This window comes from Oikopleura dioica, chromosome 1, assembly GCF_907165135.1.
Source record: "Oikopleura dioica chromosome 1, OKI2018_I68_1.0, whole genome shotgun sequence".
In the NCBI taxonomy this organism is placed as follows: Eukaryota; Metazoa; Chordata; class Appendicularia; order Copelata; family Oikopleuridae; genus Oikopleura; species Oikopleura dioica.
In genome coordinates this window covers 8,768,310-8,788,445 of record NC_137291.1, presented here as the reverse complement: position 1 = coordinate 8,788,445, position 20,136 = coordinate 8,768,310, and the positions used below count along the sequence as shown (strand labels likewise).

Sequence of the window (20,136 nt, the reverse complement as noted above, 5' to 3'; positions counted from 1 at the left end):
AAAGTTTTCACGGATTCTTCATAACCAAACGGGTTAAATTGGGACTTATTCGTGTGCATTGAAACACTAAGTTCATGATAAACTCGTCGATCGTTAAATTTGACGTTCTTTTCTAAGAATGATTTAGGACGCCCAAAAAGCCCCGGAAAAGTCCAATCCCAGAGGCGTTGGAGAACGATTGTGTGCCCAAAAGCAAAAAAAAGTGGAAACAACTTATAAAAAATACGACTTCCGCAGGAGTAGCTACTTATGGTTTCTATACTAAAACTCACGTTTTTAGGGTGTTTTCTGACAGGAAAGCTCTGTAGCTCTGGGGCTAGGGAAAATCGGTGTTTTTCCGCAATTTCGTGTGGTCCTGGTGTTCGTTTTGAACGAGCAGTGTCTATAGACTGAGTGAGTCAGCGATGCGCCTCAAGGCTTTTTCATTTCATTTATCACCGCCCTGCTCAGTCTACTATGGAATGTGAACACCCTAGGCGACCTATTCAGCCCAAAAAGCGACCCACCCTAATTTACTACCAGTACTACGGCGCGTGTTTAATTTCCCACGTCGATTTATTTCACAAAAAAGCCGCGATGATCATCATCAATGGGTAACTAAGATTAGTGATCTGATTCGGGACTTCAAGGGATTCAGGGACCAGACGCTCTGGCCCAAAACTTTTATTACTGTTTCTTCTTGTATATCGATGGATAGATTCTATCCGATAGATCGTCAGCGATGATTGAAGTCTAATAAAATGCCCCACTTATTTCCCGAAGATATATAAAGAGGACCCATTTAGTTGGGTCATCATCAAAATGAGGCAAAACATTAGTAACATTCTTCCCCCTCTTGAGGAGGATTAATAAATCTCTCATTCTGCTTTTGAAATAATAAAACAAAGATAATAAACGAACATTTATATTTTACAATAGAAAATAAAGCGAGATATCTGGGCTACGGATTTCAGAGAGCATAGAAGCCATTTTAAGAGAGTGATGTTGTTTCTTTCCAATTCAATTGGTTTTTGTTTTTGCAGAGATAAATTTCGAACTTTTTCGGTTAAGTTAGAAGAAGGGTGGAAACAGGGATAGATAAATAGGGTAGTTTTCTTATTGGAGAAGCTTCATGCTACTAGAATGTCGCGAACGCGTTGATGGACTTATTGTTAATTGATAATTATGGCGATGGAGCTCGAGCCAAGCAAGAAAAACAGTTTGAAATGACTTTTCTTTTTTTAACCCGGTTTTGCGAGATTTATATAAATAAAATTTAAAACCCAAGCTAGCTGAAAAAATACGCATGCAAATTGTTCTCGATGAAAAATATAAAAAGGGATAAATGAAAAAAGAGAACAAAACGGTGGTTTGAACAAGTAACGGAATCTTTCGCTGATGAAGAGTGTGACGGTACAGTTGAACATGAAACAAATGATCGCGGTAAAACCTGAAGGTTCGAATACACGAGAGATCTTCTCGCTTGCCGGTTTAATTTATGAACAGGGATGAATGACTGAAAACAAAAAAAAGAAAGATAAACGATGACAACAAGGAGAATCTCGGTGCGAAATTGTTTTGAATGGTAGAAGTTTACTCGCAAACGTCGATTTCTTCGTTTTGCTCGTCGATCGTGGGATCGGACGTCACTTCGACGACTTCCTGCTGTGAAAACAGCTGTGGGAGAGAACGCTCTTGGAGCAATTTGCGCTTGCGCCTATCGCGAAGCGTCGTCTGAGAATTCAACCAGCGGTAAATATGGCGTTGTTTTTGTTTGCTAAAATTCAGTCATTTGCTTGATTCATTGAAAACAAGGACTCACTCTTCTCGCTTCTTTTTAGCTTGAATATGGCGAATCTGATCCGCCAAATTGGGATCAGAATTCGATCGTCTCAGCTGCGCCATTGGTTGGGGCGGGGCTGGGACGGAGAACTGTTGGGACACACTTGGACATGAATTTTGGTGGTTCAGGGGTGGTTGTTGATGGCTGGTGCAATTGTGCATTGGCTGCTGCAGATTTGTGTAACTCATGGTATCATGAGAGTAAGTTTGATTCGGAGCCATTTGAACTGGAACTTGTTGTTGCTGGGGATATTGGGTCGTGCTTGGCATGTAGCCTTGTGGGACGTTGCATTGAGCGACGTATTGCTCGACCTAGAGAGATGTTGGATTTTGTTCAAATTGATATCTATCATTCTAATGAATTTGATTTATCTTTTAGGTTGAACAAATAAAATAAGCAGATTCAAAGAGTACTCTGAAGCGACATCAAATGGCCACTAACCAGAAGGTATAAAGGCTGAAATAGTAGGACTCGAAAATAAGGAAAAGTAAAATGTAAAATCTGAATTAATGAAGTTTATGCGATCCCTGACTGAGCACACAAAATACTAAGTAAAATAAAATCTACCTCTGATATTTTGCCAGCATCGCAACTTTTCAACTGTAGATTCCATGTCTCTGAGCTCTGTACAGGATGTGGTTGGTGATGGGATGTCTGCGGTTGATTACTAGTAGTTTGCTGAAAGTCAGACTGCTGCAGATCAGTAGCAGGGGCAATCATTCGGATAATATGAAGCTGATCGTTGATTGATAGTGACTGGATCAGATCTTCTAGGTATTTCTTGCGTTCTTCGTCGGACAGCTGGTGCCATTTTTCGTGGATTTTCGACGAATTTCGAAGGGAATTCTGCGCCTGCGCTGGTTGGACTTGCGGCTGCTCGGGGATAACGGGTTCAGAAGGGCAAGGGCACGATAAGGAAGGGGTGGAATGAAGAGTTGAAGTACGAACTCGTGCTCTAAGCGATCATTAGATTAATTCAAACGGATATCTCTAGGAAAGGGAGGCTTCTTCAAATCCATACGTCGAGAGAGTCACTTGCCAAGTCACACTTCTTAACATTCCAAGCCCTTATTCAATAATTGGGCGAAGAATGTTAGTAAATGTGGTCAGGCAAAGTGACGGAAATTCATGGAAAATCAGCTCGCTCATCAGTGGTTCTCCAATCGCTCTCTTTGTACCTGGAATATGGATTGTAAGGCAAAGAAGGGCGAACAGATCGAGGGACGATATCTGAAAGAGTGTCGGCGGAGTGGTATGATGGCCGATTAGGCATCTTAAAACAGCGCTCAAGAGTGATGATTGAGAAATTTCCCCCTTACTCGATAGTGGCGTTGATTTCTCCCACCATTTTCAGAATATGTATCCAAATAATCAGGATGCGTCGTAATCGATCCTTCAGGAGTATCGCAAAGGATGAAGCCACTGTTGCTATCATCGAAGCTCGAATGGTCGTCCAGGTGAATTCCATCGAAATCAATCGCGTATTCTGAAATCTTGAGTGACCTTTTCAAAAAGAAAAAAGTAATTACCTGAAGAATGGAGCGAGGAGCAGCCCGATGTACGTGTGCTCCATCGATTGGAACTCCACTGCTGCGAGTAGCACTCGCGCGGTGAAGTATGCGAAGTCAGCTGTGAGCGGGCCTGTGATGGTGGATCGCGGAAAGTCGGGTCCGCCTGAAGTGTAAAAATATCAACTGTGCCAGCGCGGCGAGATCAAAAATCGATAACAGTGAATGAGTAAACTCGGACTTAGACCCATCGATTCTCGTGTGAAATTATCTTTGTTTAAATAAATTAATTATCTAACCAGAAATTGACGCCAATCATCGTCTGCATCGGTTTCTTTCTCCGGCTCGTATCTTCGATTTTGATCGCAAAGAGCGCTGAAAAGGGAGCTCTGCTTCTGTTCTTTCTTTGGCTTTATTCGGCTCTTGATTTTATCGCTTTATAAAACTTGAGCAAAAGCATTCAATAAATGCTTCTTGGATGAGCCGGGTCCTGAGCGAGACGAGAGCTGAGATCAAGGGCGTTAGCAAGCGCTTGCCCTTGGAACTCCATTTTTGGTTCCCATTCCATAAACTAAAAAATAGAAACAGAATTAGTAAAACACTGGCTTTTCATGTAGGATGTTTTTCGCTCGGCAGTGGAAATAATCTTCCTATTCAAGTGTAGCGCGAAATAATGGAAAATGTCGATTTCTCAAAACTTGTAGACAATTGAGAAAGAAAAAAGAAAAGACTGTCAGGGATAAATGAGACAAAAAAAGGAGTTGATTGGAGCTGGCTATTTTAGTCAGAGTCTTCGGAGTCGTTGACACGCTGCCGTTTCGGCGGTGGGCCGCTGGAAAGTCTGAATGGACGAGTAAATGCGCGGCGAGAAGTAGAGTATATTTACCCAGATGAGCCGGCTCCCTCGTCATTACCCTCCGTTGGCTGGATAATCTCATCTTGCGAGTCCTCGTCATCATCTCCGTCCGAGCCTTCTGGCTCTTCGTTGGAGTCGTAATCGCCATCCTCGTCGTCTTCTGATGGCAAGTCAGCGTTGTAGAGCGAAGCTAGAGTGCCAGAAACTCCAGCAGAAACTTCTTCTTCGGACTCGTCCTCCTCTTCTTCGTCTTCATCGTCGTCATCTAGGTTAATTTCGATAAGAGGCAACAAATAGAGATTCAGGTCAAGTTGCTTGGATATTCAAATAGGGTATCAAACAAACATCTCAGGCTGAGATTCTCAGACGCGATTATAATCGACGGTCGATTATCGACCTAGATTTGACGATTTTTGAGGAATAAAAGAGCATTAGAAGGAGACCATTATTACAATAATTAGACAGTTTACTAAAATGAAACTTTTGTCATATATGTTGTAGAGTGAGTGAAATTGCGTTTTGAGCGAAAAACAAGAAATCTTCATATTTATAAATAAAAAAAATACATTACCTGGTATTTCAACTCCTCTTTTATCAAATCCGTCAACATTGGCAAGTGTAGCTATGGCAGCAAAAACAGGCTTTCTATATTCCTCCTCTTCAGCAATATCGCATCCTTCGAGTTCAATTTTCAACAGGGTCTTGAGCTGTGCGAGTGGCTTTAATTGGTCGACTGATGCGATTTTCTTATTGCCCGAGACAGATAATTCCATCAGGCCAGGGCATTTGGCTGCCAATTCGCTTATGTCAGTCAGGCTATTGTCGTTGAGCTGGAGCTTGTAAAGGCCGGGCATGGTGGGCAGAGAAGACAAGTTGTTGATTTTGCAGGCGTTCAAGCTAAGCTCTAAAAAGTTATCTTAGATGCATTTTCTCTTGCAGAACCGTACCTGTAATTATGTCTGCTTTTTCTTTGAGCAATGAAAGATCAGGCTTCTGCAAGCCATCAAGATTCAACTCGGTATTTTCTTCATCAATTTTCTTGATTCTGTCAGCGAGCGAGACCATGGCTGAATTTGGCAAAAAGGTTTATCGATGAGTTCCAGAATCGATTGCATAATGTAAATATGAATAGGAAAAAAGAGGAAAAGCGAGTTGAATTTGTTCGATCTTGATATAGAATTAATAAAAAAATACTGAATAAAGATACTGAATTGTTTGTATCAGAATTGGAAATCGGGCGGAAGAATTTTTCTAATAGGATGCTTTGAGTACAGAATTCACCAGAAAAATGCAGGTAAAATATATTTGAATTAAATAATAAGCAGAGATTTGAGTGGAGGATATTTTTACAAGTTTCATGCTGACAGAGATCAAGAAGGAGTTCAGATAGAAATAGGCACGAAATGGAAAGGATTCTAATGTTTGAAAATTGAATTTCTTTTTCTGATTAAATAAATGAAAAAGGGAAACATAAGTAGTATATTGAAATATTGCAATTTTTTGATAAAACGTCAGATTTGTATGCACAGAGAGAAAACACCACTTTGAACAAAAAACTTTCTTTGACGAGGAACGGCACATTTTCTCTTACTTTGAAGCATTTTTTTTTTCTATTTTGATGGACTTCGGACTGGAATGGCTTAGAATCGGCCAGCTCTTTGACTTTTCAAGCGTTACGGAATGTGACTGGATCGGCCCAAAAAGGAGAGGGTGATATATAATTCCAAAATGAATTTCAAGGCCAATTATTCAGGGTTCGTCTGGAGAAAAGAGGGGAGTATACTATCAATATTCATTAATTTATTGTGATCAAAAAGGGGATGGTGACACGAGTGGACAAAAATGCGACAAATAACTTAATTTTTTACGACTGTCTGTCTAAAATTTGACCTAAATTTTGATAAAAATTCTTGCAATTTTTCGAAGACTCGTGCCACATCCCCCAAAATAGCCACAGAGAAATTTATGTACTTCAGGATTTAATCTTTTTCTTTCTTCAACATAATTTTTGAAAAGAATAAATTCATAATCGTGGTGTTCTTTTTATTGTGAACAGGAGAAAGACAGCACGAAGAGGTGAACGCTTTTTTATCTTGTTTTTTTTTGTTTATTTTATTTACATAATTGCACTTTCACTTTCAAAAATTGTTTTTCGTGCTAGAAAAGTGCTGCTGGAAACATTCTCTACAGGAGGGTTTAGAAATTTCCGTCACGCTGGCTTGGGGGTACAAGATGTTCCGGTAGTCTGGTGGGAAGCTCGTTGTTCTCGAGTTTGACCTTGATCAAGTGCATGGCCAGTGAAAACTCTTCGTCGTCAAGGTAGCCGTCTTTGTCGTGGTCGGCCAGTTTCCAAATCTTTCCTAACACCTAAACAACAATTTTAAGCTAAGAAAAAAAGGCTCGAAATCCTTACCGAGTTTGGCAATTTTGACTTGACCATTTCGTTCTTGGCGGCACTACCAGAGACTTTGCCATTGACGGGGTTGAGGTCATTAAAAATTCTATCGTATTTTGGCTAGCCCCGGGTCAAGCTTGCTACTTTCGAAATACTATGTGGTGAAATCAAGGAAGAGAATTTTAGATTGATTATATATTGAGCGTAATTTTGACCGATTCTTCATCTTATCGACTGGCCACTCGCCGGCATTTCCAGGCAAGAGGAAGCCAGCGCGAATTTCGAAAGGGTTGCTGTCGTCAAAGTTATCGCGTGGCTGATTGGTCAAATATTAAATATATTTAATTTTCAATATATTTTTCAAAAATTTGATTGATGAATCAATTTCAACAAAAATCATGCGAATCAAGAAGTGTTAGTGAGCAAGAAGCGAGTTAGAAGAAAAGCAATATGTTAATAAATAAAAATAGAGGAGCTGTTGATGACCCGAAATCTTGTCCTTGAGGCAGACCCAGTCGTCTTCATCACGGCCTTCGTCGACACCGCGGCCGTAGCCAGTTCCGAAGGGATTGTCGACTAGCCCGCCAAGCGCGCCGCCCTGTTGAGGGATAATAAGCATGATACGAAATTATAGAAACACCAAGTTTGTCACCCAATTTTCAAAAACATCGCCCCAAGAAACGTATATTTTTGAATACGATGTTTTGGAAAACTAATGCCGATGAAAAATATCTTGTGAATAATCTTTAAGAAGTCACCAAAAGTGACATTTCGTAAAAAATTGAATTCAATCAATAAAAGCTGAGATGACTCGGCTGTCTATTGATGGAAACTCGATTTGCTCAAATCCTTTCTGATTGACAGAAAATCACATCTTATCAATTGGAAAGTATTGAATTCGAAATGTCTGGGAGTTCTTCTGCTTGGCCGGTTATTTTCTTTTGGTGAAGAAAATGCGGGCAAGCAGAGGAAGTTCAAAATGGAAGCGAGAGATGATAAATATACTCGGCTTTTCATACCCCCTTGATTGATGGCTGCTCTTTCTCCTTCAAATTCGCCGCAGCTTCTTCCTTCTGGATCATCTTCATTAATTCCGGAATTTCTTTCCCAAGCATAACGTCAACCTAAAAGGAGGTGAAGAGACGATATCAATAAAGGCAGACCTTTTTGAGATATGTTTCACGCAAAGATTGGAATTTAGAGAAGTCAGCGTCCTTCAGAAGCTCCTGCATCTTTCGAACGTCTGGGAAATCACCGGGCGAGATACCATGGGCCTTGCTCAACTCGGTGTAGGTTTGTTGGAGGTTAGCGATCAACTTGGCTTTGGCTTTTTCTTTGCCGAACATGGCGGGCATGTTGTCGTGTAAATGAGCAATGATGAAACAATGAACCTGAAAAGGGTTGGAATCGGGCCGGTTAAGCAATGTACCTTGGCGAGACGAGCTCGCTTGATAAGATCATTCAATTTCCTCAGAGCCGCATTTCTTGGCAATGACTGGAGATCGGCAAACAAATCGCCACTTTCGGCCTCAAAGAGAGCTCGATTCTCCGAGTGAAGGAAAGGCTGATCCCAGAAGGAACCGATGTAGACTCGAACGACTTCTGGAGTAGTGATGACTTTTCCAAGGGACCACATGAGAGCACCGTAGACTCGCATCAACTGCTGCGTGTTGACTTGATCGGACTTGTTCAAGACGACGCGGATTTTGTCGTCGTAACCCTGAAATGTCGACCGTTAAAACTTGTGGAGGATGATAAATCACGTCTCATGCCCAGTTGTTATCATCCGGGACACGAAAAAAGATGGATAGGATTTACGGGGAAGGTATAAAATATATTTGCAATATGATTACCCTACCGTGGTACCGGATAGACCAGCCTAAAAAGATTAGACCTTGGCAGGTGAATTTATGATTACCTTGACAGCGTTGAGAGCTTCGTGAAACTCGTCGGAAATATCAAGTTTGTGTGCGTCAAAGAGGAGGATGATTCTGTCGACTCGTTCGGCGAACCATGTTAGAACCTTGTTTCAGTAAGAGAAAGGACAAGTTGGTAGAGAATTCACCTTTGAAAAGTCATATCCACGGTTGACTCGCTGTTTCTCTCCAGAAAGAATACCGGGAGAATCGATAATGGAGATCGAATCCAGAACGGGGTTGTCCATTTGAGAGCATTGTAATCTTGAAGGAATAAAAAAATGGTCATAGAGCGCATTTTACCTCGATAAGAAGTTGTTTCCGAACGAAGAAAGCGCTCTGAATGGCTTTGTCTTGTCGACGACAAGGGCGTTTCCTGGAATGATGCCTTCGTTGATCGATCCTGTCGTTGCGTCTTCATCGCCCTGGGAAAGAATTGAATTTGGAAGAATTTAAACGGGAAAGACACTAACGATTTCTCATATCTGTAGACACCCTTATCAAATAAAAACGAACTCATGCTTAGCTAGTGTCTGGAATATTGAAGCTATATGGGAAGAAACGCACCTTAGAGATGATGATGAAACAATCAGTGGTTGGTTCAGGGCCGATTCGCATTCCAGGGAACTCGGATTCCAGCAAATACTTGATGAAGGTCGTTTTACCAGTCGAGTACTGACCAACTAACAGGATCATCGGTTTGGCATCGAAATCAGCATCATCGAGGGGCGGGGAGTGGAAGTCATGGAATCTAAGAAGAATCGATAAGAATTCAAGACTTTTCCAAGTTGATTACTTGTAGGCATCTTCAAGCGGCTTGAGCTTGGAGTTGTAGAGCTTCTTGAGTCCGGCTGCTACAGTGTTGAACACTTCTGGCTCTTTCTAAGTACTAGTGAGCAAAAATGGTACTTTCGGATCGTTTCTCCGAGAAATGAGTTTTGATTGATAAATGGAATGTTTGGTAAATGAAACATGCGTTTAGATGAATGTTTTTTGTCTTATTTGGAGCGAAACACTATTCTTGGACTTTTTCAATTTTTTGCTCTGAAAGGTTCATTTCTGCAACTAAAAACGAGCCAGTAGGAACGGCTTTAATATTTAAATAGAGATCATCCAATCGGATCTAGAAAAGGGTGTTCGCTTCAAATATGACTAAATGAAGGTAAATGATGATGATGTCTTCTGCGTTACTGTAACTGTAAGGCTTTACTGTAAGTAAGTGCGAGGATAAATGCCGTCTTTTTTAGCGTTTGATTTACAAGGGAATTTTCAAAGATTCGGGCTTCATCCATTCTCTTTAGTTTTTGTTCTTTTTCTCGAGCACTTTGGATTTAGGGGCCCACCTGGAAGTATACAGCCATAAAAAAGATTAAGCTCTCTCGGATTAAAATTTGTAACTTTTTGGAAATATGTGAGCAAATATATTTCTTTTAAGAGTGTACACTCTGGCTCTAGCAAAGAGAGAAGGATGCACCGGCCGTGTGAAAATTGATTTCAAAGCGATTAGACGGTTATTCGAAAATGGAGAGATAAAGAAAAACACAAGCACATTAGGCACACCACCTAGCGCTTACCTTTCGCCCAAACTAAATGGAAACAATTAATGATGATTAATTTAATTCCGTATGATTTCTTCTGTCTAATTCTAAAGTCTATCAAGAGTATGAGACAAGGACTTCCAAAGCTTGATTTTTAAGATTTACTCCAGCTTTTTTCTCGGCTTTTCGGCGCTTTTTTTCGTCCTTTGCAATTAACTTTTTGATGATAGACATTAACAACGATATTTTAAAACTATTTCTACTTCATCGTAATTATGAGACAACACGAAAAGTCTAGAAAATTAGACAGAAGAAACTCATGAAAAAAGGGATGAAAAATCTGGGCAGAAACTTACAGCGTCGCGTTTCCTTCCCATTCCAAATAACGATCAATTCTATCTAAAAATATTAACTTTTCGATTTTTGCTCTCGACTGAACGGATGATGAGAAGCTGCGAGTTCATATATTCTAGGTGAGGAATGCAGACAAAACAATCACGAAACTGTCTTTCAATTTCAGAAATCTCTGTTTTTCGTGACGATTTTGATTATTACTGATAATTTATCAGTAACTCTTTCTCTTTATCTATCTGACCGAAATGAAAACGCGTCAAGAAAATTATAACTGAGCCCGATACCGATTTCCGGGGAGAGAAAAGGTCAAGCCGACTACAAAAACGATTGAATCTCATAAAACGTAAAAATGTATATCATAAAATTAACACCTTACAACTTTTGGCAAGAGCATTTTTTCTGTAGCAAATTGGGACATTCCTGAATAGCCACTCTGAATTTCTTTGTCTCTCGACGATGGGCACTTTTTCTCAAATAATGTCTTTTTCGAGGTTCTCGGCTTTTTTCACTAATTCGCCGCTTTTTTGTCGATTTTCTTGATCGCCGACGACTTTTATCAGGCTTCTGCTTTTCTGAGCTAATTCTAGTCGACTCTTCCATTTTTTCAAAAATGTGCTGGAATCGAATTTACTACAGAAAAAAATGCTCTTGCCAAACAATTAATTTTGACGCCCGATCAAGTATCGCATGTAATTTCATAAATCATAGAATCAATGAGCAACAAAAGCTTCAGTAGCGAATTTCTTTTTAAAATTTCGCGGATTAAAACTTTCTCTATAAATTGCAAATTTTCTAAGAGCAGTATGGACCGGCAACCCCAGGGGACTAATAAAAACTCAGCAGGGTAATAAATTTTCGTGATTGATAAAAACGGAATTATAAATTTTTTCGCAGGCATCAGGGAAAACATCGCACTTTTTTCTGAGAGCCATGTTGATCCAGCGTTAGTCACTCAAGGAAATTGAGCAGATCTGCAGCTTTTTCGAAACCAGAATCAATGCTTGGCGCTAGGTCAAAAAGCTTTTTATTATACCTATTGAAAAAAGATCGGAAATGTTAATTCTAGCACATGTTTTCCAAATGCCCTATTCAGTAGATTTCCAAAAAGAAAAGCTCACAATAAGTGATTGATTGATTGACTGAACAAGAACTGACGATTAGTAATTAAATTTAATTTCCTTATTTGTACTCTGAAATATGGAACACGAAAAACAGAGTCTGAAAAACAGAAGTCACTGGAAATAAAAGACAAGTTTATGTGACCCGATGATTCTCTCTTAGATTGTCTCCAAAACGTGATTCAATCGAAGGGTCTCTTCGGCCCGAGTTCAAGGGTAAAGCTCTAATTAGCCAGAGATATCAAATCTAGTGAGATTCGTTCTGAGTTAAAATTACAAAAAATTCAGTATTCGATTATTATTTTCGATCCTTTGATGAATTATTTATTGAAAATTATACTTTGCTTGAATTCAATATTCGAAGCGCTTTGGTAAAAAATTTCTTTTAGCTCTTCTTGATCCACATCTCTTGGCAAAATGACCAAAAAGCTCTTTTTTTTATCAATTTTTCGTTCATTATCAAAAATCGCAGGCTTCCTCTTCAGCGCGACAGGTCACAAGTACTTGACCGACATAACTAGTCGAGTATTTATTTGCTTTTTAGAAATAACCATTTATAAACGAACTATTAACTACATTCAAGGTTCACGCTGATAGTCGAAATTTTCGTTCCGGCTTGTTCTCTCAAGAAGGTCTCTTTTTGATATTTTTAGGAGAAAAAAGAAGTCGAAGAAAAAAAGTTTGTTTCCACATTTACCGGCCGTGTGAGAAAACTAAACAAGACGATGATGATGTTCGAAAATAATTACAAATAATATTCAGTGTGCAAATTTACTATGAATTTAAATCCTCTGGAGTTGAATCGAGGCTCAAAAAATTTTACTGGCACTCGTTTTACTGATTCGTTAGTTAGTTGGTGTTTTCGAAGACATGGAAGATTCTGCATAAAAGAGTGCTACTGGTAGATTTTGATGATTTGCTAGTTGGACAATGCTTATGCTAAAAATATAGAAAAAGACAAAAAAAGATGCGCAATTGTTCACTGATTTCCTTTTTAGGTGTCGAGCCACCCATTCCCATCCATCGTAGCATCTCTTTTATTATCTAAATTGAAAATTCTCTATTTTAGAATAATAGAGTAAAGTCGTCAGTTTTTATAAGAACGTTCTCATCGAATCATCGAAACCAAGAAAAAATATGACAATGAATCGACGGTCGTTAAAACTAGACCTTTTCGGTATTTCTTTTCAAACGAAATATGTGGCCAAATGCCAAAAGTAATTCACAGAGAGTACCTAGAAAATGTCAGTCCGCAGTTCTGATTTGATCTGTATTTTTGTAAATTGATGAACAGAAATATATTTAAATATATGAACAAAGAAGGAAGAGAATTTAAGGTCAATTATTTAAGAAATATTTTGAAGAAAATTTCTTGCACTTGGGAATCTGTAAACATAAGGGTGTATTCATGGGAGATATGTTCAAGGTAAGTTGATGGAGTGATTGATGTTCGGACAGAGAGAGTTCAGCTCAGTTTTCGAGGAGGGATTGGCGGAGCAGCGATCCCGGCAGAATTAATGTTTTGATTAGAGGTCGAGGAGGATCTCTGTGTTTCTGGAGAGAGTAGGTGATACTCAAAGGCAGGGTTTTCGGCGCCCATCAGTGAATTCCTAACTGGTGGACAAGGAGCAACTGGTGGAGGAGTCGGTTCATCATCAAACTCGTTCATGTAAAGATCGTCGTCTGGATCTGATGATGGTGGAATGCAGGGAGGATCGACAGGGATCGGTGGCAGAGGTCGGTTCGTTTCTTGTGGTTTGTTCGAGCTGAATATCAGGTCACGTATGGAAATCAGGCACAGAGATCGATTTTAATCAATTTCACGAAGTATAAAATTTGAACAAGAACTTCGGTAGGATGGGTTTCCAGGCTATTTCAAAATGATAAATAATGAGAAAAAACGCTTTTAAAATGAAGCCAAATCTCTTTCCGAGACTTGTATGACGTGTTTCTATCCTTTTGTGCAAGAATAAACTTAAACTCACTTTTTATCATTATCGAGACAAATCGGAGTTGTATCCCTAATGTCACATCTACAGAACGGGCATGTCGGCGTCGGACTGTTATCCTTGACCTTCCATTTCGCCACGCAATCAGCACAAACTAAATGATTGCAGGGCTCTATTCTGATGTCCTTATCCCTGTCCAGGCACACTTTGCACAAATTAAACGTCGTTCCCATGTCGAAATAAATCTGCACGCTTTCTTCGGGCACTTCGATATTTTCCGGCTTTGTTTCGTGAAGATAACGCGTCAAATCCGGGTTTTCAGGGCGCCCCTTTGGCTTTGTATAGTAGCCATTTCGTTCGCCGTCTATTAGGACTTTCATCAGGGATTTGTTCTCAGGAATCGTTTGCAAGATTTCGCCGGATTGGTTGACGTAGCCTATCGCCCATTGACCTAGTTTCGTGTTTGATAAGCGAAATGCGTAAGCACCGACGCTGTCTCTTTTCTCGGGCTCAAGAATGTTGCATGAGAAAATGCTCGATTGTTAATTTATACGAAGAATCTATCCAGCCCACACTATGCGGCTGAAGCTCTTCGTGAAGTTCTTCGTAGGTAATGAAGGCTGAGTAGCCAGGGTGTGTGACAGCGAGTACCTTCCAGTTAACAAGAAGCTGCGGCCAGGGCTGAAATAGCCTGAAAATAGTGTTGTTACAAGGTTGTTAAAAAAAGCTATCGGCACCTTGTAAAAACATCGAATTCGAATTTGCTAACATATTGGCTTTTTGTCAGCTGAATTGTTTCTTGCAAAGCGCGCTCCAGATCTATACTGTTGTCGATTTGGTGGACTTTCGTAAGTTCGCGTTTGAAAACCTGCCAGTTGATGATCGCCTGTGCACCGAAATTTTGCTCCCAAAAGGCCTTCGCCTCTGATTTGGTTATTTTGAAGCGGCCCCCTGTGAATGTCCCATTTGAAAAGAAGGCGTTTAGCTCATGAAGAATATGGCTGAAGACGAGGGAATACTTTGACAGTTCTCGTCGGACTGAACTTTTTAGAATGTGATGTGAAGAGGGGTCGTTTTTGAGGATTCTCTGAAAACTGAAATCAACGATGAGTACGCCAACGTACAAAGAGAGAGAACCGAAGATGTACCTTTAGCTCACGACATTTTTCGGCGAGATTGAATGCAGATACTTGGAAGTAATCATTATCTGCCAGCGCATGAAAGTCTCGATCATGCTCTGTTACAATTTTGTGGAGAATCGTGTGGATATCCGGAAGAATACTGAGGATGTAAGGAGGCGAGTTGTTCAAATTTGGGATCTTGGGATGAATGTTTAAATAAGGAAGTTGGCTTGTATTCTTACTTTACCACAAGCTTTCATTATCGAGTCCATATTACTCGTGAGCTCGTTGAAAGATGACTTTGTGAAGAATCCACTCGAGGAAGAGCTTTCTATAGGCTGGTTTAAATTTCATCCGGAATGATGTAGCTTACCATTTCTCCTTTCACGAAACGGATTCCTCACTTTTTTGAACATTTTGAATCCGAAATCTGAATAAAAAATTGAACGTCGATCTTTTCAGAATAATAATAATCAAAGACTATCAGCAAGTTGTTTACAGGCATCAGAAATAAAGTACAGAGAATTTTTGATAAAAAGTGTAAGGTCGCTAGAGAAGTTCAAAGAGCAGGTAATATTTTCTACGGAGTTTTGAATACTGTCAATGGAAGGAAGCTCATTTAAAATTGTCGGAATTGGGGTAGACTCAACAGCGGATTGGATATAAGCGGAGAATTGTATGATTTCTGTACTAAAAGGAACAGAAAAAGCAGAAGTTATTAAGGAAGAGTAATAGTCTTGTACAATATCGAGGTTAAAAACGATAAAAAGCATGAAGAATGTGGCAAAGTTAATAAAGCAAAGGAGTAAAAATTTCAAGAATAAATAACGAAAGCGTTTGAAAACCAATATAAATAGAATTAAATTGTCCCATTTCGGCGCTGAATGCAAAAGAGAACAGACAGACTCGTACATCTGGATAAGAAAAGCCGGATCGGGAGTTGTTGGAAAGAGGATATTTGGCGAGTTGAAAGCATCAAGAAAATACCAAATAAAAATGTTCAAAGGGTTCAATTTTTGAGGCTTTTTTTCAAACGCCACTGTAAAACATAAAATGTATGAAAATTGAACCCTATCAGAAAGTACCATATTGAAATAAAGAGAAGCACGAGCACAAAATCTTCAAGAAAACTGCATCCCATTGTATTTTATAAATTTTTGTGTCCCCTCTCTCTCATTTTTCTGGACGTAGCTTATTCTATTCTCTACTCATTTCCATTCTAAAGAAAATACGACCTGTCAGAGCACCCATCCATGAAGAGTTTTTATTATAAGATTTTTAAAAAGGACAATTGAATGAAGCTAGGTTTCTTTCTTCGTCTCTGTAATTGAAGTGCCTGGAGCGCGTAATCTCCTCAACTCGTCCTCAACAGCTTGCTCGTTTTTCTTTCTCAAATCGTCGATAAATTTTCGGTCACTGGAGACTTCAAAATTATGACTGAAAAGGGTTGAAAACTAATTTTCGTGAAGAAAAATTGAATTTCAATTCCATTCGGTCACCGCCGAAGGCGTTTATTACCGCGCGTAAATAATTTAAACCCGTAATTATACGTCCATCCTTGTTTTTCTTCAACAGTCTTTCCCTCCATCGCAAGATCAGCGGGGCCTTTTGGCAGCTCTGTCATATCTTCTTTGTTTGGCAGGTTTTTCATTTTATCGATAGCTTGATTTTAGAGTCAGTATCAAAATGCTTTTGATGAATTTATTACCCATAAAATCTTCGTTTCGTGTATTGGGACTGATGACTATTCGCTGATGAGGTAACGCATCATAAACGTCGATGAGTTCATAGTTTTGAGGATGTGGATAGAAAGTCTTAAAAATACTCATTTCTCAGTGATTTCTTGGTGATTACCGGAAAGATATTCAGTCTACGAATAGCTAGTGCAACTCTACCATACACAAGCTCGTTTGAAATCGGCCCATATTTGAGAGAGTCGGGATATTGACCAGCGTTATACGTATAATTATCCGATTCCAGCCAACAATGACCTTTGGGAACTTCGACGTACTCTATCTCTTTAGTTTTGTCATTCTGGATCATAACTTTATCTCCCTCGACGGCGATGCATCTCTTGATCACATGATTAGACTCTCCTTCGATGAGATTTTCAGCTTTCTTTCCAGGATCTTCGAACAGATAGATTTTTCCGCGCACGAGAGGGTCGGCTTTGGCCCAGGGCAAACGAGGCAGAAATAAAACAGAGTCGCCGAAATCAGCGATCCCAGGGTTGAATTGTGGAGACATTGATCGTCCAATAATCGGCGTAATAAAGAAATATTTGAACGCATAAATAGCCGCGGCAAGAAGGGCGAAACGCTTTCCAAAATATAAAATTTCATCAACAAACTGGTCGAAGGAAGATTTCTCTGCAACAGGAGGCGGCAAACTGGCGCTTTCACTCGTTTGGGACTCATTGGACTTTCGCGAGGTAGTGGAAAAAGTACGCAAGCTTGAGGATAATCTAGGTTGAACATTACTTCGAAGGAAACATGGCGCGATTCTCAATTGCCGAACAAGCATAATCATACTGAAATTTATTAATCATCATTTATGAATAAGCCTTATTCTTCGCAATCAGGAGAATAAGAAATTTTGTATTTTATTGTGTGTAAGAGGCAGTGAGGTGTAAAATCGTGCTAAATGTATTTTTCCTAACATGAAAAATTTTCAATAAAATTGAAACTTTAAAATTCGTCCTCATCCATGTCGTCGATGAACTCATCCATGAACGACTTGTAGTCGGCCATGAATCGAGCAACGAAGGCTTCAAGATGATAAATGGGCTTGGACCCAAGATTGCAGCGGTGCTCGAATTCTGCAGCGGCCTTCGCGAGCTTGGTCTTCATTTGAATATCTGGGCAGGATCTTTGAAGCTGCAGGAAAAGTTTCTGAGGATTTTTAGGGGTTACGAAAGGAGATAAGCTGTCTACTTGGAAGATAATGTGCGCGGGGATGAGTCGAACAATCAGTTCATAAAGATTTGTCCGAACGGCTAGAATCTGCGAAGGGGACTGGTTCGCGAGGATCATTTTCCCCGTCTTCTCCAAGAACTCTTCCCAGTCATAAGGGGGCGGGTTGCCGTTTGTGATTCCTTTCACTTTGCAAACCTCACCGAGAAGAAGTGCCTTTCGTAAGTTTCTATCAGCCACTAAACAAATTAAAGAAGCTGACTGAAACTGACGATTTACATTTGACGATTCGATCTAACTGATCATTAGACATCTCAAAACGCTCGTTTTCACATGCTTGAATCAGGCATTGCTTCACTTCCTCATTCGATGGCGCTGAAAAATGATTGACGAAGGATGAATTAAAAATCTTCCTGAAAAACCTTGTACTCGTATTCCAAGACATCTTGAGCGCAAAGCAGGGATCAGCTTTGATGTGGACTCGGACAAAAGAATCATCCTACATGTTGACATGTATTTTTCCATCGTTCGACGGAGTCCATGTTGAGCGTCCTTTGTAAGGCGATTCGCTTCGGTGATAACAATTACCTGAACACACCTTTTTTAACAAACTTCACTTTAGTACTCTCTTTACTTTGAATTGCTTCTGCTTATCTGCGTTCAGAGTTTGACCGCCGGCGATCGTTTTGACTAGCTCTTGAATGACGATTCGATCATGTACTCCAGCGTCGGCAGGGCAAATCTCGATGTGATAATTGCTTAGAAACTTGTTGTATAGGAAGGATTTTCTCTAACTGACCTTGCACAAGCATGAATCTCTACTTTCTTGTTTGACGGAGTGGTGTACTCATGCCGCTCAAGACGCAATTTGTCAACGCCAGATCCGTATAACTCCCGAAGGATGCAATTTATCCGCGTTTTCTACCATCCAAAAGCTCAATAATGATTCAAACCAGCTATTTACCTTTCCAGCTCCGTTCGTTCCCCAAACCAGGAGGTGCGGGAAATCGCCCTCTTTGACCATTCTTTGCAACTGATCCGCCTGCTTTACATTGTAATCCAACTCTTTGAAAGATTTTGGTCGATATCGATCACACCACAAAGACATTTTCTTTCTTTTCTCTTTTACTTCAGCACAAGTTAGCAATGGACAGATCAATTATAAAAATACAATTCATTGGTAGAAAAAATAAACCTTTACAATAGTAATAGTAGTCGTACAGCAAGTCTTAAAAGAATATATAGAATTAACGAAAATAGAGGATTGAGGATGGTTCTCATTGAACTTGAGCAGTTCCGCGTGCGCTTGGCGAGTTGGGGCTCATTGCTTTTCGAATATTTTCCATGAAGTTCTTATCGACGAATTCCTCCGCAGCTGGGACGGTCGTTTGCGTTTTGGATTGCTCGCGCATAATTTTCATCGTCAGCGTTTCCTTCTTGTTCGAAAAACGAGCCTGTTCGATTTGAAGATAAATAGAATGCTGAGTTAAACAAAAACAAACCTTTGCAGTTTCATCTTTCAGGCCTCTTGGTAAGGGAATAGAAAGCATATACTTTCCAGAAACTTCTATTCTTAATTCGGATGCAGAACAAGCAGAGTTGATTTCAGCGGGGTTATTGACTCCCGGAAGAGCAATTTGAACTTTCCAATAATCAGCGTGTTTATCATCGGTTTTGTGTCTAAGAAATGCTATCAAGATTGGATAAAAAAGAGCTTACTTACTCAGGTGTTAGAATTTTTGGTTCAACTTTTTCTGGAATCTCTTCGATAATTGGTTTTCTTCGGGCCTTTGGAGTCTGTGGTCGCAATTTCTTGGTCTTCTCTTCTGGCTCTTTTTTAGGTTCTTCTTTTGGTTGGCTCTTCTCTTCTTCTTTTGAAGCTATTATTTTTGCTTCCTTCATTTCATAAGTCAGGGCTTCTATCATATCTTTGGGGCCGCTATTTTTCTCTGGCTCCGGAGCATCTTCTTTCGGATCCTCTTTGATTATCGAAAGAAGATCTTGATCGGCTTTTCCTGTCGTTTTTCTGAAGCAGTCGATCAAGTTGGTTGGTTTGGGGCCAAAGAATTGCTCAGAGGAGTCGTCCTTCATTTTGAATGTCTTGATCGTATTTGGAAAGAATCGGTATTCTTTGTAATTATCAGCTACAAATTTTGCAACGAGCTGCTTGAACTCTTTTTCCATTTCCGGGCAATCAGAAATTTCTTCAAAAACTTTTGGATTGATGGCGATGCAAGATGCTATTTCGGTTTTGTTGAGCTTTACGAGCTTCGCTCCTGCCATCAGAGACAACGGGCCGTCCGCTTTAGGGTACTGCATTCTCTCCCAAGCAAGAATGTTCACATGCCATTTGAATTTATCAATGTTGGCGGCGTCAATTTGATAGACGACTTTTGGTATTGGTCGAATTTTCTCCAGCTCGATCATCTTTTTCTGAGACGCTTGAATATGGTCTAAAATAGTTTTTGATAAATAATAAATTGGTGAGCAGAGTTTACCCATGAACTTTTTGTATTTTTGAGGGTTGTTGTTTTGTAAATTCGACAGGATTCCCCATACTTTGTTCAAATCCGTCTTGTCGATGTTTGGAAACTCATTCGCAAAATCATTCATTTCGATTTCCTGAATTTTTTCTTTCAATAAAAGT

At 39.8% G+C, this 20,136-nt stretch overlaps 7 protein-coding genes across 10 annotated transcripts; all 7 read right to left on the bottom strand.

The window, feature by feature from the left end:
* Positions 1–888: 888 nt before the first annotated feature.
* Positions 889–3,908, bottom strand: LOC145711456 (uncharacterized). The gene is made up of 8 exons (XM_081789152.1): positions 3,823–3,908; positions 3,630–3,742; positions 3,352–3,496; positions 3,142–3,308; positions 3,001–3,095; positions 2,390–2,777; positions 1,802–2,133; positions 889–1,756 (listed from the first exon to the last, which is right to left on the bottom strand). The coding sequence occupies exons 1-8, from the start codon at positions 3,896–3,898 to the stop codon at positions 1,573–1,575; spliced, it is 1,500 nt and encodes a 499-aa protein (XP_081645278.1). The 5' UTR covers positions 3,899–3,908; the 3' UTR covers positions 889–1,572.
* Positions 3,909–3,932: 24 nt separating this feature from the next.
* On the bottom strand, positions 3,933–5,865 carry LOC145711521 (acidic leucine-rich nuclear phosphoprotein 32-related protein-like). The gene is made up of 4 exons (XM_081789217.1): positions 5,134–5,865; positions 4,758–5,090; positions 4,217–4,451; positions 3,933–4,171 (listed from the first exon to the last, which is right to left on the bottom strand). Exons 1-4 carry the CDS (start codon positions 5,249–5,251, stop codon positions 4,111–4,113), a joined length of 747 nt encoding a protein of 248 aa, XP_081645343.1. The 5' UTR covers positions 5,252–5,865; the 3' UTR covers positions 3,933–4,110.
* Positions 5,866–6,208: 343 nt separating this feature from the next.
* Positions 6,209–10,501, bottom strand: LOC145711468 (EH domain-containing protein 1-like). 4 transcript variants are annotated; one of them, XM_081789177.1, is made up of 11 exons: positions 10,392–10,501; positions 9,294–9,379; positions 9,065–9,248; positions 8,801–8,922; positions 8,647–8,761; positions 8,500–8,604; positions 8,011–8,301; positions 7,745–7,972; positions 7,601–7,705; positions 6,600–7,179; positions 6,209–6,553 (listed from the first exon to the last, which is right to left on the bottom strand). In XM_081789177.1, the coding sequence occupies exons 1-10, from the start codon at positions 10,410–10,412 to the stop codon at positions 6,997–6,999; spliced, it is 1,440 nt and encodes a 479-aa protein (XP_081645303.1). In that variant the 5' UTR covers positions 10,413–10,501; the 3' UTR covers positions 6,209–6,553; positions 6,600–6,996. The 4 variants fall into 4 exon arrangements, with proteins under 4 accessions (XP_081645303.1, XP_081645310.1, XP_081645288.1 ...); XM_081789184.1 differs by lacking the exon at positions 10,392–10,501 and adding an exon at positions 9,841–9,873; XM_081789162.1 differs by lacking the exon at positions 10,392–10,501 and adding an exon at positions 9,757–9,804.
* Positions 10,502–12,947: 2,446 nt separating this feature from the next.
* Positions 12,948–15,004, bottom strand: LOC145711532 (E3 ubiquitin-protein ligase CBL-B-like). The gene is made up of 7 exons (XM_081789227.1): positions 14,951–15,004; positions 14,820–14,908; positions 14,605–14,775; positions 14,194–14,543; positions 14,030–14,147; positions 13,493–13,959; positions 12,948–13,273 (listed from the first exon to the last, which is right to left on the bottom strand). Exons 1-7 carry the CDS (start codon positions 14,991–14,993, stop codon positions 12,973–12,975), a joined length of 1,539 nt encoding a protein of 512 aa, XP_081645353.1. The 5' UTR covers positions 14,994–15,004; the 3' UTR covers positions 12,948–12,972.
* An 823-nt stretch (positions 15,005–15,827) lies between these two features.
* LOC145711445 (uncharacterized) lies at positions 15,828–17,128 on the bottom strand. Its single transcript, XM_081789141.1, has 4 exons — positions 16,432–17,128; positions 16,286–16,391; positions 16,122–16,239; positions 15,828–16,014 (listed from the first exon to the last, which is right to left on the bottom strand). Exons 1-4 carry the CDS (start codon positions 17,104–17,106, stop codon positions 15,879–15,881), a joined length of 1,035 nt encoding a protein of 344 aa, XP_081645267.1. The 5' UTR covers positions 17,107–17,128; the 3' UTR covers positions 15,828–15,878.
* A 27-nt stretch (positions 17,129–17,155) lies between these two features.
* On the bottom strand, positions 17,156–18,646 carry LOC145711434 (replication factor C subunit 3-like). Its single transcript, XM_081789130.1, has 7 exons — positions 18,454–18,646; positions 18,289–18,410; positions 18,124–18,247; positions 17,912–18,077; positions 17,769–17,864; positions 17,511–17,728; positions 17,156–17,468 (listed from the first exon to the last, which is right to left on the bottom strand). The coding sequence occupies exons 1-7, from the start codon at positions 18,595–18,597 to the stop codon at positions 17,265–17,267; spliced, it is 1,074 nt and encodes a 357-aa protein (XP_081645256.1). The 5' UTR covers positions 18,598–18,646; the 3' UTR covers positions 17,156–17,264.
* LOC145711423 (PIH1 domain-containing protein 2-like) lies at positions 18,530–20,115 on the bottom strand. Its single transcript, XM_081789119.1, has 4 exons — positions 19,988–20,115; positions 19,213–19,942; positions 18,992–19,169; positions 18,530–18,943 (listed from the first exon to the last, which is right to left on the bottom strand). Exons 1-4 carry the CDS (start codon positions 20,100–20,102, stop codon positions 18,767–18,769), a joined length of 1,200 nt encoding a protein of 399 aa, XP_081645245.1. The 5' UTR covers positions 20,103–20,115; the 3' UTR covers positions 18,530–18,766.
* Between the last annotated feature and the right edge of the window lie 21 nt (positions 20,116–20,136).